This window comes from Catharus ustulatus, chromosome 11 (genome assembly GCF_009819885.2).
Source record: "Catharus ustulatus isolate bCatUst1 chromosome 11, bCatUst1.pri.v2, whole genome shotgun sequence".
Lineage (NCBI taxonomy): Eukaryota > Metazoa > Chordata > Aves > Passeriformes > Turdidae > Catharus > Catharus ustulatus.
The window spans coordinates 18,656,920-18,671,033 of NC_046231.1; the positions used below are offsets into that span (position 1 = coordinate 18,656,920).

Below are 14,114 nucleotides of genomic sequence, written 5' to 3' on the forward strand. Positions count from 1 at the left end.
GTTTCATCAAAGCATGGTATTACAAAAAAACCCCCTTAGATTATTAGGAAATATTATGGTAAAATGTTAGCAGACTTCATAATTAAGCTATACCAAGATGGGATAAAATCGAACGTGTTTAAAATGTTGCTGAATGAGACAAGTGACATCCTTTCTCAGGTTTCACCCTCAGCTCTGGGTTTTAACAGTTTTGGTAGTTGAATTTTCTGCTTTCCAGGCTGAAGACACTGTGCTCATTTGTATTTTGAAACAGTCGGTTTACTTAGGCAGCATTGTGGGCAGAAGGGAATTTTGCCTTCAACCAGACAAGCTACGTAAGGGTTTTCACTCCATTATTTACCTTGTAAATTAGACTCCCGAGGGGAGAGGGGCTTTCAGACGTTTGAAATGCTGTATGCAAAAAGCCAGAACATTTGTCTCCCTTTTTTGTTTCTCCCTTTTAATATTAACCAGCCATTTTCACTGCTGGTTCTCTGCCTCAGGACAGCGCAGCAACACTTGCGAGAGACAAAAGCGAGGGAGCGGCAGCTGGGTGTGTCAGCTGGAAGGGTAAAGGCTGATAGAGAAAATCATTTACTGTCATCAGCACACCGTAAGTGTTGCACTTCACAAAACAGGAGCGACGTGTCCTTGTCCTGGAGACGGGGAGGAATCTCCTCCTCACTTTCTGCGAGCAGCCAAAGACACAAAGTTCTTGTGTGCCCTTCTTCTCTGCAACTTTCTCACTGATATGAAGTTGTTTCTGTCACTCGCTGCCCAGCTGGATTAGACTTTTGCAGGACTTGGTGGTTTGTTTAAGGAGAAAAAATATGGAGTCAATTAGCGATTAATTTGATGGATTCTTGCCTGGGGGTTTCAGTTATTGTTGTGACTCAATCCTCACAAAATCATGAGATTGGCTTAGTCATTCCTCTTTTTTTTTTATTTTTTTCCCTAGATACAAACCCTGAACCCATTCCCACCCTGGTTATTTGGGACAGAGGTGGGACAGCTTCACTCTGGCATCATCTGGGCATGCAGCCTTACCTGTCACCTGCCAGAGCCACCCTTGGCACGTGGCCTTTCACAGATGAAATTTGGACATTAGGAGGAATTCCTCACAGAAAGGGTGATTAAACATTGGAACAGACTGTCCAGGGAGGTGGTGGAGCCACCATCCCTGGAGGTGTCCAAGGAATGCCTGGATGTGGCACTCAGCACTCTGGGCTGGCTGACAAGACAGGGATCGGTCACAGGCTGGACTCCACCGTCTTGGCAGGCTTTTCCAACTTAATCAAGGAGTCATGGAATTATTTGGGTGGGAAAGGATCTCTGGAGATCCCCCAGTCCAACCTTGCCAAGGCAGGGCCATCTGGAGCAGGTGACAGTCAGAATGTCTCCTCAAGAGAGACTCCACACCCTCCTTGGGCAGCTATTCCAGAGCTCTGCCACCTTCCACAAACAGAAATTCTTCCTCATGTTGGGCTGAAACTTCTCATGGTTTATGAAGTAAATTGGGACAGTTTAGTTTATGGCCATTGCTGCTCATCCTGTTGTTGAGCACCACAGAAAAAGGTCTGGCACTATCCTGGCACAGGCTGCCCAGAGAAGCTGCAGCTGCCCAGGATCCCTGGGATGTCCAGGGCCAGAATGGACAGGGTCTGGAGCACCCTGTGAGGGCAGAAAGTGTCTCTGAGCAGTCCAGGGTCTGGGAGAGACAGGGCCTGGAGCACCCTGTGAGGGCAGAACGTGTCTCTGACAGTCCAGGGCCTGGAGCACCCTGTGAGGGCAGAAGCTGTCTCTGACCAGTCCAGGATCTGGAGCACCCTGCCATGGCAGGTGTCTGTGACCAGTCCAGGATCTGGAGCACCCTGTGATGGCAGAAGCTGTCTCTGACCAGTCCAGGGTCTGGATCACCCTGTGATGGCAGAAGCTGTCTCTGACCAGTCCAGGGTCTGGAGCACCCTGCCATGGCAGAAAGTCTCTCTGACCATGCACGCCGTGCAACTGGATGATCTTCAAGCTCCCAACTCAAACCACTCCACGACTCTGCGATCCTTCTAGCACCCACCCTAGCGATATTCATATGCATTAACGATATCCTCTCAGCCTTCCCTTCTCCAAACCCTCCCCTCTCCCTCAGCCCCTCACGGGGACGCCCGGAGCGCGGTCCCAGCGCGGCTCCCCGCGCTCCCCTCACGGAGGCGGAGCCGCTCCCGCCCTCCTCGCTGGGCGCCCTCAGCTCCCGCCCCGTGCGCGCGCAGCGGGGCGGGCGGGGACTGCGCATGCGCGGTGCGGCGCGCGCCCGCCCGCCCGGCCCGGCTGGTGCGTGCGAGGGAGAAGATGGCGGCGGCGGGGGCGGCGGCGTGAGGGGCCGGGACCGCCGAGCTCCCCGGGGACGCGGGGCGCCATGGCCCTGCACGGCGCGCAGGTACCGTCCGGGCCCGCGGGCACCCCTGCGGAACCGCGCCCGGACCCCGCCGGGCTCCCGGCGGCGGGCGGGCCCCGGGGTGGGGGGGGAGCGTGGTGGCCGAGAGTAGGCCCAGGGTGATTGTGCACGTTCATTGAATGTGCTGAGGGCGGTGGGGCGGCCTCGCTGCCCGCGGGGATGGCGGATCCGGCGCTGCCGGGGCGGAATTCCCATCGCGGAGGGGTCCCGGGTGCGGGGGGCCGGGGTCGGTGTCAGCACGCCGGGGCCCGGGCCGGGGGGTGCCGGTGCTGAGCCCCCGCCCGAGGCTGCCTCGCACGGAGCCCATCGCTCCGGCCGCTCTTTTTTATTTTTTGGCGGGGGAGAGAGGCAGAAGCGATTCTATAACGAGAAGGGAATAAGGAGATTTGTAAACTAATCCTCCCCCCTCCCCCCCGCCCAAACACTCGATAAACCCCTGCGCATCGGGGTGCAAAGGGCTGAGTGTTGCAAGATCGCCGTGCACGGGGATGCGTGTGCGGATTCCCTGGATCCCACTGGCTGAACCAGCCCGGACATTTGTGCACCGAGTGGAAAAAAAACTGCAGTCGTGGTGGTTTTTCGCTGGAAGTTTACAGCTCGGTTCCTGGGCTAATCCAGTGTGTGCTTAGAGCGAATGATTGAATGGGTTCGCTTCGCTGTTTCTTTCCCTTAAGGTTTTTCTTGAAAGCGTGAGTGTCAGGAGAAGCGTGTGGAGCACTGGAGTGTTTTATTTGCAAGACTTGGAGCAACTTTGTTGTTTAGCAAATAATAAAGTTTAGAAAACTGTGGTGGCGTTAAACGTAATTTTGTTACGGATCGGTGTTTCTGTCATAGAAAGCACATTTCATAAAATGTAAGTCATTTCGAGCAGGGTGATGCTTTATTATGGATTCTGTGGGGTTTGGTGTTTTCTTTTTGTTGTTTTTTTTCCTTTCTTTTTTCTGAATGAAGTTAAGTTATACATCAAATGAAGGTGTTCTCTGGTGGCACTGACACTGATTTTTCCATTAAAAGAAGTTTGTAATCGGTGAAAACTATACCAACATTTCTTGTCCAGCTTGGTTTATTTATGTTTGAGAGAAAAACGTGAGTGCTTTTGTTAGTGCGGGTGTTCTTAAGGCAGCTGCAGTGTCTGGAGTTTGTTTCAAATTTAAGACTAATTTTAAAATTTTGTGTCCTTCAAGTTTCATTTCAAAGTGAAGGAAACTCTCTGCTTTTGGACCTTTTGTTTACTGTCCCAGTGAATGATTTTTGCAATGCAGATACATCAGAAGACATTCAGTGTCCAGCTCCAGAGTTATTTCACTCCCTGCTTTCTCCCCTCTCAGCAGTGCATGTTTGATTCACGTCAGTTTGATTCATTTGGAGTTTAAAATGCAGTTTATTCACGATTTAGAGGAGTTAATGATGTGTTTTGGTCTGTACATAATTATGTTGGTGTACTTTAAAACAAAAAAAAGTCAGGCTGATGATTTAGTTTATGGTGAAGTGCTCCATAGCTGAAATGAAAACAGGGCTGCAAATTCATCTTTAGTAGTAACTTGAGCATAGACTGTTTTAAATCATCCCCCTCTGTAGGTAAAGGTTTAAAAGGTTAAAATTTTTAGAGTTGCTGCTTAAGTTAAAATATATTATTTGTATTACATAGTTGCTATATAATGTGGAACACGTATCATTTGGGAAGCACATTTGTAAGATACTGTTTAGCTGATGCTTTGTTCATGTTATTAAACACAACCTATTTTGTTTTGTTTTGTTTTTTTCCTTTCAAATTTAGCAGTTTATTTAGATGCTGTCTAGGATTTATGTGAGTACATCTTCCAGAACAGTGCTGTGATGCTGAATTAAGGCAACCATGTTTTGGACCCTTTGGGATGGAAAACCTGAAGATAAGTTCAGGGATGCAGTTTTAGATCTGGGTGTTTCCTTTTTGTTTTAGGAGGGTAGTGTTGCAGATCAGTAGAAAAAAGAAGAAAATTTTGCTAAAAGTTGCCTGTTCTGAGTAGAAGTTAAATAAGATTATTGAGTCATTATGTTCATGTCATGATGCAGAAGCAGACAAAAGTGTGTTCTTCCATATCTCTAATGTGGGTGTACCATCATTGAGGCATTTTTTGTCACACAGGGGGAAAAAACATCTCCAAGAAAATCCTGCTGCTCCTCCAGCTAAAATGCCGAGTCAGATTTCTGCCAATGGATGGATTCATGGAATCGTGGGCAGAAATATCTCATCAGTCAGTTTGCACACTGTGACAAATGAATCCTGAAACACCATCATATTGAATATTTCCATAGGGACATTGATTTTGGGTGGCCAGCTCAGCAAGCACAGAAGAGGTGGATAGCACAGTTTAGATATTGCTGGTTTGTACCTCTGTTCCATGTCACTATTTCATAATCATCTCGTGAGAGGTTTAAGTGGTGCTGGCTGTGTGCTGCCTGTATTCACAGTCTGTCCTTTTTTTAAGGTGAGCTAGAAGTAAACCTGCTGTATCACTCCATGACACTAAAGATGTTAAGCTGATCCAGTTAAAACCACTTGTCATCAAGGGCAGCTAAAAATCTCTTAAAAAAAAGACAAGACAGCTTAAAAACTATTTCCCTGTTTGGAAAGAATAAAACTCTGTAGGAACTGTATAAACAGTTGTTTTAGCCACTTTTTCTATTGTTTTTCATAGAAAGAATTAACACAGATGCATCATTTGTAAATCCTGTGAAAACAAGTTAAGCAGAAGAAAGGATACCAGAGCAGAATGAATCATTTATGCTTGTTTTGTTCTTTCACCATTACCGTGGTGTCAAATGAACTCGGTGCCATTTTAAATGTACCACGTTGCCCCCAAACCCAGCTGAAGTGAAAACCAGGCGAGTTTGAGTTGAGGAAAAAAGCTGAACAAGCTCCTAAGCTGCTCATCCTCACCCAGGTTGTGTCTGGCCTGGCAACCAGAAGAACTGGAACTCGGAACATGGCATGCAACCTGACTCCCTGAAATACTGCACTGCAAACTGCCTCTTTTATGGCCGGCTTGGAGGGCTGCTCCCTGCCAGGGTGTAGTTTGATGTTTCCCTAAGCCAGGGCTCTTTCTAGAAGACAAAAAAAAGAAAAAAACAGTCTGCAGGCATTTGTGCTGTGCTGCCTTTGCAGTGCCTTGCCTGATGTTTGTGGTGATTAGGAAATCGATGTCTTGAAAATAATGTCCAGAAAATGGTTGTTATGCAGCTGGATGAGTTTCTTGTGCACATACGTGTAACACTGGAATGTCCTCAGGGGCAGAAAGAAGTGTCTGGGGACAGGACAGTTGGATTCTGTCAGGTTTGTGAAATCCACTGAGGATATGGGGGACACCCTGAACACAAAATAAAAGGTGGCTGTGGGAAAGGGCTGCTGGGGGTGGAATTGGAGGGAGGTGTGTGAGTGCCCCATCTTGCTACTGCTCACTTGCTGTCCCATATTTTAAAGGGCTGAAGAAGCTGGGTTTGTCTCTCCCCACTTCTTTTTCATTGCTCAGAAGGGTCTGGGCTCATCTTTTGCCCATGGAGTGAGCAGTTATTCCAGGCTTCGGTGATCTTGGGAATTCAGGCTGCAGCTGAGGCTGGGAGTTTCGGTAGCCAGAAGGGATCATTTGCCTTTCTAAAATGTGAATGGTGAATCCACACAGAGTAAAGTGGGTGAATGTGGGTTGGTTGACTTAAAAAAAGGAAGTCTGGGAAAACTGACATAGAACTTAAATTTGGAACTATATGGCAGCATGCAAATAGGCTAAAACCCACAGGTTTTGTGAATCACTGCTATTTATTCTGTGCATTCTAGACTATAGCACTGATCTGGAGACTTCTCAGAATGGATCCAGCCATTTACCTATTAATAAATCCAGTTTCTGTAGGCAGTTGCTCAGACATGCTGGTCTTTCCATTCATGTAGCTGTTAAAATTCTTGTAAAGTGAAGTGGGGTTTTGTTGATAGGTAAACTGAGCAGTCTCGTTTCTGTTCAGCGATCGACACACAACGTGCTGCGTCGTACAAAACTGCCAAATCTGTTAGAATAGAAGTTGCTGGCCTTGGGCCATTGGATTATAGTCATTTGTCACTCTAATGCCATTTCAGCAATGTAGATGTTCATTTCCAAAGAATTAAACATGCTGGAACTGCGGTTTTTCTTTTTGATGGAAGTGTTTTATGTGTGATCATTAAACATACAACTGGGGATTAGGGAACAAAGGGTTATGCTTCATGGTGAAAAAAGTGTGTGTGTGTGTACATGTGTGTGTGTTTGTATATTCAGACATTCCATAATAGAATAGTCTGATGGTTTAAAATTGGCGTTCTGAACCCTATTTTGGTTTTATGAAATTGTAATGTAGCTATTTAAGCCTGTGTTTTAAGTATTTCCAATAATGGGGCTGTGTTGCTTATTTTTAAAGCACTTAAAAGGATTCTGTTTTGTTAGTGCTCATGTTAATATATTCATTAATGCTTTAATAGAGTAAAACTTTGAAGTACATTAGTCTTTTCATTTTGGATTTGACTCTCTAATACCTAATTTATTTCCAGATGTTCTTGATATTTTAAATTTGCGTAAGAACTTTTCCTCCTTGTTTGACAGCATACAATTTATTGATCTTCAGTGTGTGCTACAAGGTCTGTTTTTCTTCACCTGCAGTTAGGCAGGAGGAAGATTAAATCACAGTAGCCTTAACAAAGTGTTTGTGTAAGGCTTCTTTGAATCATACACCTTGTGAAAAAAGCATCTGTTCTTCAAATCAAGAAAGGCTTGTTGAGATTCTGTGGTAGTCACCAATGCCTGTGCCGTAGGAAAGAAATGTGCAGGAGCACTTTGGGGAATTCTGCTGCTTGTAGTATTGTATGTGAATTCATATCATGGATGGAGGCTTTAAAAGAAGTACTGTGTGTTATTTGCATTGGAATTATAGTAGGAAAGAAAGGGGTATAGATCAGCTGCCATCGAGGGTAATGTTAACACAAACTGGAAAACCACTTAAGGGATCAGAAATTTTTTTACTTTGTTAAAAAAGTAAATACCTCAAGTGAGGCTCAGCTTTGAGGTGGAAGAGAAAAATGCACCATCTGTAAGAAGCTGTAAAGAAGACCATGTCTCTAAAGGTTGTGTAAAAAGATGCATTTAAAAAAACATGCAAGAAAGTAGGTTTTCTTCAAAGAATTCTGTGTATGAAAGACTTCTTATTTTGTTTGAACTCCACTGAGCAGACCAGCAAAAATAGCTGAGTGATTCCCTCAGTGCACTGGGCATGTTTTCTCATACAACATTTAGAGCCTGCTGTAGTGATTCACAGATTTCCTGCCCCATTTTTCCTGGTGAATGTTGCAGGCTGGCAATGGATTTGCCACTGTAACTCAAAATACAGAAGTTGTGTATCATTCATACAAAGAAGTGAAGGTTTCTGTGAAAATGTTTTGTTGGAGTGGGATGCCTTTGTAGGTACAATAACAACCTGTGACCAATAGGTAAGGTGCTGATAATGCCTGGAATTCTTGGTGCAAGCATTAGGGCTGGATGCAGAGGGAAGTGGAAAAAGTTCAGTGAATTTATTTATTGGTAGGGGCAGGCAATTACATTAGTTGTATTCAAATAATGGTTTTGGACCATGTTACTTAGGGAGGGTATTTGGTTCAAAATGAGGCTGCTGCATAGTGTGGGATGGCCTTGTCATTTTAGATATGAGTAGATAGGGTAAAAAGGAAAGGGCAGTCAAGCAGAAAGAAAAAAGTCATTGTCAGCACAGGTAACAGCTGAATTGCAAAAAGAATCAAGTTCTCTTGAGTTCCAGTCTACTTAGTCTATCCATTAAATCTTATGGGTTCTAATAATAGCTGGCTGACCAAAGAAAGTAAGAAATAGCACTCTGATGTCCTTACAGCATGGAAAACCTCACTTTCTGTTCTGCTGCTGCCTTTGGGATACAAAACCAAAACCACAACTGTTCGAAAATGTCTGTGGAGCACTGTAGTTAATTGATACAAAGTTGGAAAAAAGTCAAAGATAACTTATTGAGGCAATTTCCACTTGCTTGGGCAGTACTCACTTTCTTCTCAGCTAAGGACTGTGCCCATAGACCATTACTCTTAACAAAAAGTTTAGGCTTCCACATTTCATCACACATAGTGAGAACTCCCTAACAGAACTTGAGACAGCAACAACAACAAAAAGAGTTTATGCAGTTAGTGTGCTTTCAGAGCAGGAAAGAATGAAATACATAAAACTGTCATCCTGGCATTGCAAGTGACAGAAAATGTGAGTGCAGCAGAACCAGAAGTGTGAAAGAGGAGCAGAAGAAATAAAGCTGTTGAATTTGTTCCTGTCAACAGGTTCATGGTCTCAGTGTCTTGAACTTCACTGTAGTCCAAGCACAGTGCTGGGCTGTGGTGCTCACTGGTCACCCTTCCAGCTGTGAGTCCATGAGCAGATACTGCCATGGTGTTCCAGATGTTGCCACAGCTGAGTTTCCTGAATTGGAGGGGATAAAGGCAATGGATGTGTATTACACTTGGTACTAATAATTGTCACGTTAGAGCTGATATGATTTTCTGATTTGGTGTAATCACATCTTTGAAATGGAGATTCCCCCTGGTTCTCATCAGCATTGAGCCCTGCAGGGTGTGGTAGGGCAGTTGGGCACATTTTTCCCCTGTGCCTTGTGCTGCTGGCAGTGGTGGGTACCAGAGCAGCAGAGCTCCACTGGGGTGTGTGTTTTCATGGTAAAGTCACTTCACAGTTGGTCTGAATTTCTGTTGGATTTTTGTAGTTAAAAAGGAGATAAGCTAAGAACAAAGATGTTTTTTACCATTTTTTTTAAAGTGTGTGCGCTCTAAATTGATTTTTTTGGTGACAGCTTGAAATATAAAATGCCTGCAATTAGTGAACTACTGCTCGTTGGCAGGTCTGAGTGTCCAGCACATCCAGGGTGTTTACTGAGTAGCAATATTGATCATGGCAGACATCACTAGTGTGAAACTTAACACAAACTGAACTAGAAAATACAAGCTGATTTTTCTGCCTTACTTGAAAAACAACCATTTTGAACAATTGTGTAACTCACTGCTTTACCGAATGTCATGATGAGTTGCATGATCTCTTAATTAGATTTGGGACCAAGGAGGCAATGTGAGGCCCGTGAGAAGCACGTTCTTCCAAAAACTGCCTCAGTTGGTGTTGTTTGAAAGTGTTGCAGGTTCAGAGTGTGCAGAGGTGGGAGGGTTGAGGGTGTGGTTTCATGGGTGTTGCTCAACCTTGTGTGCATGGTGGGGCAGGTGACAATTTGTGAGTACCTGTGTGGGGTCTTCAAAGCCGTGCATGGAGGAGGGAGAGGAGAGCAGGAGGTGCTGGTGGAGCTGTGGGTGAGAGCAGGGACACTGCAGACAGAGCTGCTCCCCTGTGCTTGCACTGAAGAGCCAGTGCAGAGCTGTGTGTGCTCCTGCTGGGTGTCAATATTTCTGATATTCCCCTTCTGAGATGCCTGGATGAGCAGGCCAAGGAAGTGGTGACTCAGCTCCCAAGCTGTGAGTGAGCACTGGGGGCTTTATCTGTCACTATATTCTGGTTAAATCGCTTTTTGCACCTTCAGAAAGCAAAATAGTTTCAGTATCTTTGAGACTGTAAATGTGTTGGGAAATATCTGGAGTGCTGTTTGTGCATTCTGTTCATTCATATGTGCAAAAGAATTCTGCATGCTGACAGAAGATCTTGTACAAGGACACACATAAAGTAGCAGCATTATCAGTGTTAGGCTTTTGAAATGAGCTACTTAACTTTGACAATTTTCAGCCTTTTTTTCTACTGCCATACACATACCCAGTTTTTAGTGCTGCTACTCAAAAATATGAGTGTTTAGCATGCTTACTGTTTGGGGTTTGGTGGCAGCAGTGTATTAATTGTGCATTTGTTTTAGCAGCTATGTTGCATCTACATAAAATTGTTTTGCAGATACTTAAGCTCTGAAACAGTCTCGGGAGGTGGTGACATATGTGTGGTGTCCCAATTTTCATTTTGACTTGCAAACCCTTTCAAAATACAAAGTTGCTGTCAGGGGCTTTGCCAGATCCTCGCAGGTTTCCACCTGCCACGTGTTGGGCTGATAGAGGAGGTGGATGGCTGAGAATTTTCTGGGAATCTGAACGTGGGATGGTGTCTCATGGGACATCCCACATCCATGTGTGTCACCTGGTGGAATCCTGGAAGGGGCTGGAGTTCCTTCAGGAGAAAGCACAGCAAGAACCTCTGCAGAACTATTACTCCCAAACTTCAGCTGACACTGAACTTCAAATGTTGGAGACTTTATTATGTAGTTGTGTTTCATTTCTGTGATATCCCTGAGTCATTTACCAATCATTGTGTTTTTCACATATTCTCTGGTTTATTTTTGCCTTTTTCTCTATGAGATAACCCATTTTTGGCAGGTCACAACTCACAGAGAGGAAAGTCTCTTCCTTGTTCCTGGCCACTTGTATGTTCTGCTTGACACTGGTTCCTCAATTCTTTAACACTCCTTCCACCAGTGGAAAAAAATAGACAAAAACCATCATCTGGATAATTTTTTCTCAATTTGACAATAATCACCTTGCTGATCATTCAGCCTCTGGAGAGATGAGATTGTGAATCCAGCAAAATGTTCTAAGCATTCAGCTCTTCAAAAATATAGGGTTGAGATGTGAAGTTAAGCCATCAAAAGAGTCCTGGGCAGGTGGGCTTAGCTGCTTTCCAAAAGTGCTAATCTGTGTTCCTTGTCAGGATGGAGTCCAGCTAGCTAATTTCTGCCTCACCTAATCTTAGCCATCCTAAATCCTGCCCTGAGTAATTGCTTGTGAAAAGCATTGTGTGGGTGACTCGTTTGCTGAGGTGCTGTTGGAGATTTTAGTTTTCCACAGTATTTAGCTGCAGTAATTCAGACATTATGCATTCTTTCCCAATTTTCTTTATATTCCAGTGTGTTTTCCAGCTTACTTGACAAATAACAGCAGCAGTTTCCTCACTGTCCAGGGTGGAATTTTCTCTTGGATGGGTCTATATTGATCCCTTGAGGTGTTTGTCCTCTGTGAAGATGAGAGTAGTGGAAATAAGCAAGGAAAATATCAAACATACACAAACAAATGGGAATCTAATGAAGATACAGTCTGAATTTTTGTGCAGCTTTGCTTTTGCTTGCTGTATTTTAGAAGCAATAATTTTTAGTGTAATTTCCATATTTAAAATAATAGGGTGGCATCCTGAATTTTATCTGTAAGTTTGGCACCTTCACCTGCATGGAAGGGGCACTCACTGTCCAGGCACCTGCAGAGAGGGAGTATGAGATATAAACTGATGGAAGGATTTAAAGAGATTCCTCACAACAGTACAAGGATTTCATGACTCCAGAATTTTGGGTGATAGTTCAGCTTTTGGAAGGGAGAGTTATCTGGCAGGCACAAAACCTGTTTTCAGTTTCTTTTTTTCTCCTTTGCTGCCTCTACCGATAATTTCAGATTCTCTGTCAGCTCTTCATCTAACTCTTGTTCCTAATCTTTAGCCTCATCAAACCAATGGTAATATTTTTGAATTACTTACAATGTGCCCATATTTCATCTGTCCAGTTCTTAAAATTCAGATTTTTGCACTTTTTACTCCTAGAGCTCCTCTTCTGATTTTTTTTCTTTTTAATAACCTCATCCCAGTCTAGATCTGTTAGTTTTACTTCTTTAAACCATGGATTTGAAAGATAAAAGCAGGCTGTGAGGTAAATTCAGACAGAGTAAGAACAGAAGAAAGGCTTTGCTGTGGCAGGGCAGTGCTGAGCAGCTCTGCAGTTTTGGAGCTGGAAGCCATTCCAGGAAAAGCCTCTCTTTGTTCCGGCAGCCCAGAGCATCCTGCCTGGCCAGGGGAGGAATGTGCTGCCTCCTGGATGCTGTGGGGATGGCAGCAAAGATGCATGTGCTGGTTTCCACCTTGAGGAGCTGAGAGCAGCTTGTGGAGAACAATCCTTCAGGATCTCAGCTGCTGGAGTAGCTGCTAAATAAAGATTCTGTAAATCACAGGAAAAGGTGGATTTATGGAGTGTGCCTGGAACTTGGGGTGAACTCTGAGATGTTTGAGGTGTTCTCCAGATGCAGAACTGATTTTGCCACTATGTTCTTAGAATTTCATCCCACTGAAGGTGTCTGGCACTGAAGGTTGCAACCCTAATGATTTTAGTTTGGCAGAGAGGAGAAAAACAAACAAGGGCCAACACCAAGGGTTTTCTGCTGGGAAGTGTTAGATAAAATTACTGAGGGATTGTTTTGCCTGCCCCACCTGTAATAAAAGAGTAGTTAAACTGGCTGTGTTCTTGAGGAACTTCATGTTCCAACTTCTCTCTCCTCAGAGCTTATCATGCAGTGGTAAATCAGAATAATGCAAGTCTTAATTATTTCTGTTCTTCATTATAGGGAGAGTTTCCAATTTGCACATAGACTCAATAACTAGTTCAGTGCAAGAGGAGCCTGCAGAGCTTGAAATAAATGTGTTTGCTGAGTTATGAGCAGCCAACCTGGAGCTGGTGTTTTCAAACTTTTAGAGGGTGTGAAGAGATAGAGCCTTGGCCAGAGGTGTTTTACCAACCACTGTACTTGAATTCAGAACTGAAAAGGACCCATCTCCCTGTTTGGGAAGTATTTCTTTCTCATTTGATGTTTGGGAGGACTGCCAGCTTGCAGCTTATGATAGGAAAGTATTTTTGTTTGGCTTGTATTTAGATTTAACATAGCAAGAAAACAGATAGGAAAATGTTACTACTTCTCATTATCACAGGCAGATGTTCTGTGGGTTTGTAGTGGTGGTGGAAAGGTGTCAGAAATTCCTTTTTTGCCCTCCACAGAGCCAAGAGTTGATGTAATCACCTCTCACAATTCAGTTCCCTCCCTCTGCTCTGCCAGGAATGCACTTTGCAGGTATTCCTGCTATAGTCCCCAAATGCCAGCTCTTCATTGCAGCTCTTTTTTATCACGTGTGTTCCCACCTTGTGTCCCAGGGGAAGGTGCAGGGAAGGTGTTTTCTCATCAAGAGAATGGTGTGTGCCACAGGATGCAAATTAAAAGTTGTGTGTAAGATGTGGACACAATTCTCCTGTCAGGAGCATTGCTTTATGATCATGTACAAATGCTACAATTGCATTGCCCTCCTTATGCTGAGTTTATTTACAAAATAATATGTGTCTGTTTTAGTGGGCTCTTTCTTGTTTTGTGCAACAGAAGAATATCAGCTGGGGAAAATCTGACATGTGAAGCAGCAGAAGTTTTCTGCTGGTGCAGTCCTGGACATGGGAAGAGAAGGAAGGAGTCTTTCTGGAACAGCTCACTCAGAAATGCAGTGGTGCCTGTGTGAGCTGGGTTGGTTTTTATTCTTCCCCTCCGTTTTTCTCCCCACTGCTAACTGCACTGACCATGTTACAGACAACTTCCCTGGGCTGGATGCACTTTGTGGCAGCTGCTGTTTGAAACAGAGCAGTGCCAACAGGCACCTCATTATTGGAGATAGAATGAGGAGCATACATAAACAGAACTTGTTTGGGTGTAAGAAATTGGCTTGTCTCTTGGCAGCATTTTCTGTAGTTAGTGTTCACTTTGTTGCTTTGATTTGAAGTACGTTATATAATTGATAAAAAGAGTACAACCTGCTCTGTTTTTGTGAGTATTTGAGTT

General features: G+C 44.2%; 1 protein-coding gene across 1 annotated transcript in view; it reads left to right on the top strand.

Annotated features, from left to right (window-relative positions):
* The first annotated feature begins 2,334 nt into the window (after positions 1-2,334).
* USP10 (ubiquitin specific peptidase 10) overlaps positions 2,335-14,114 on the top strand; it is a 45,290-nt gene continuing 33,510 nt past the window's right edge. The window contains exon 1 of the mRNA XM_033069869.1: positions 2,335-2,410. Coding sequence (XP_032925760.1) covers positions 2,390-2,410 — 21 coding nt within the window. The 5' untranslated portion in view covers positions 2,335-2,389. The remainder of the gene's footprint in view (positions 2,411-14,114) is intronic.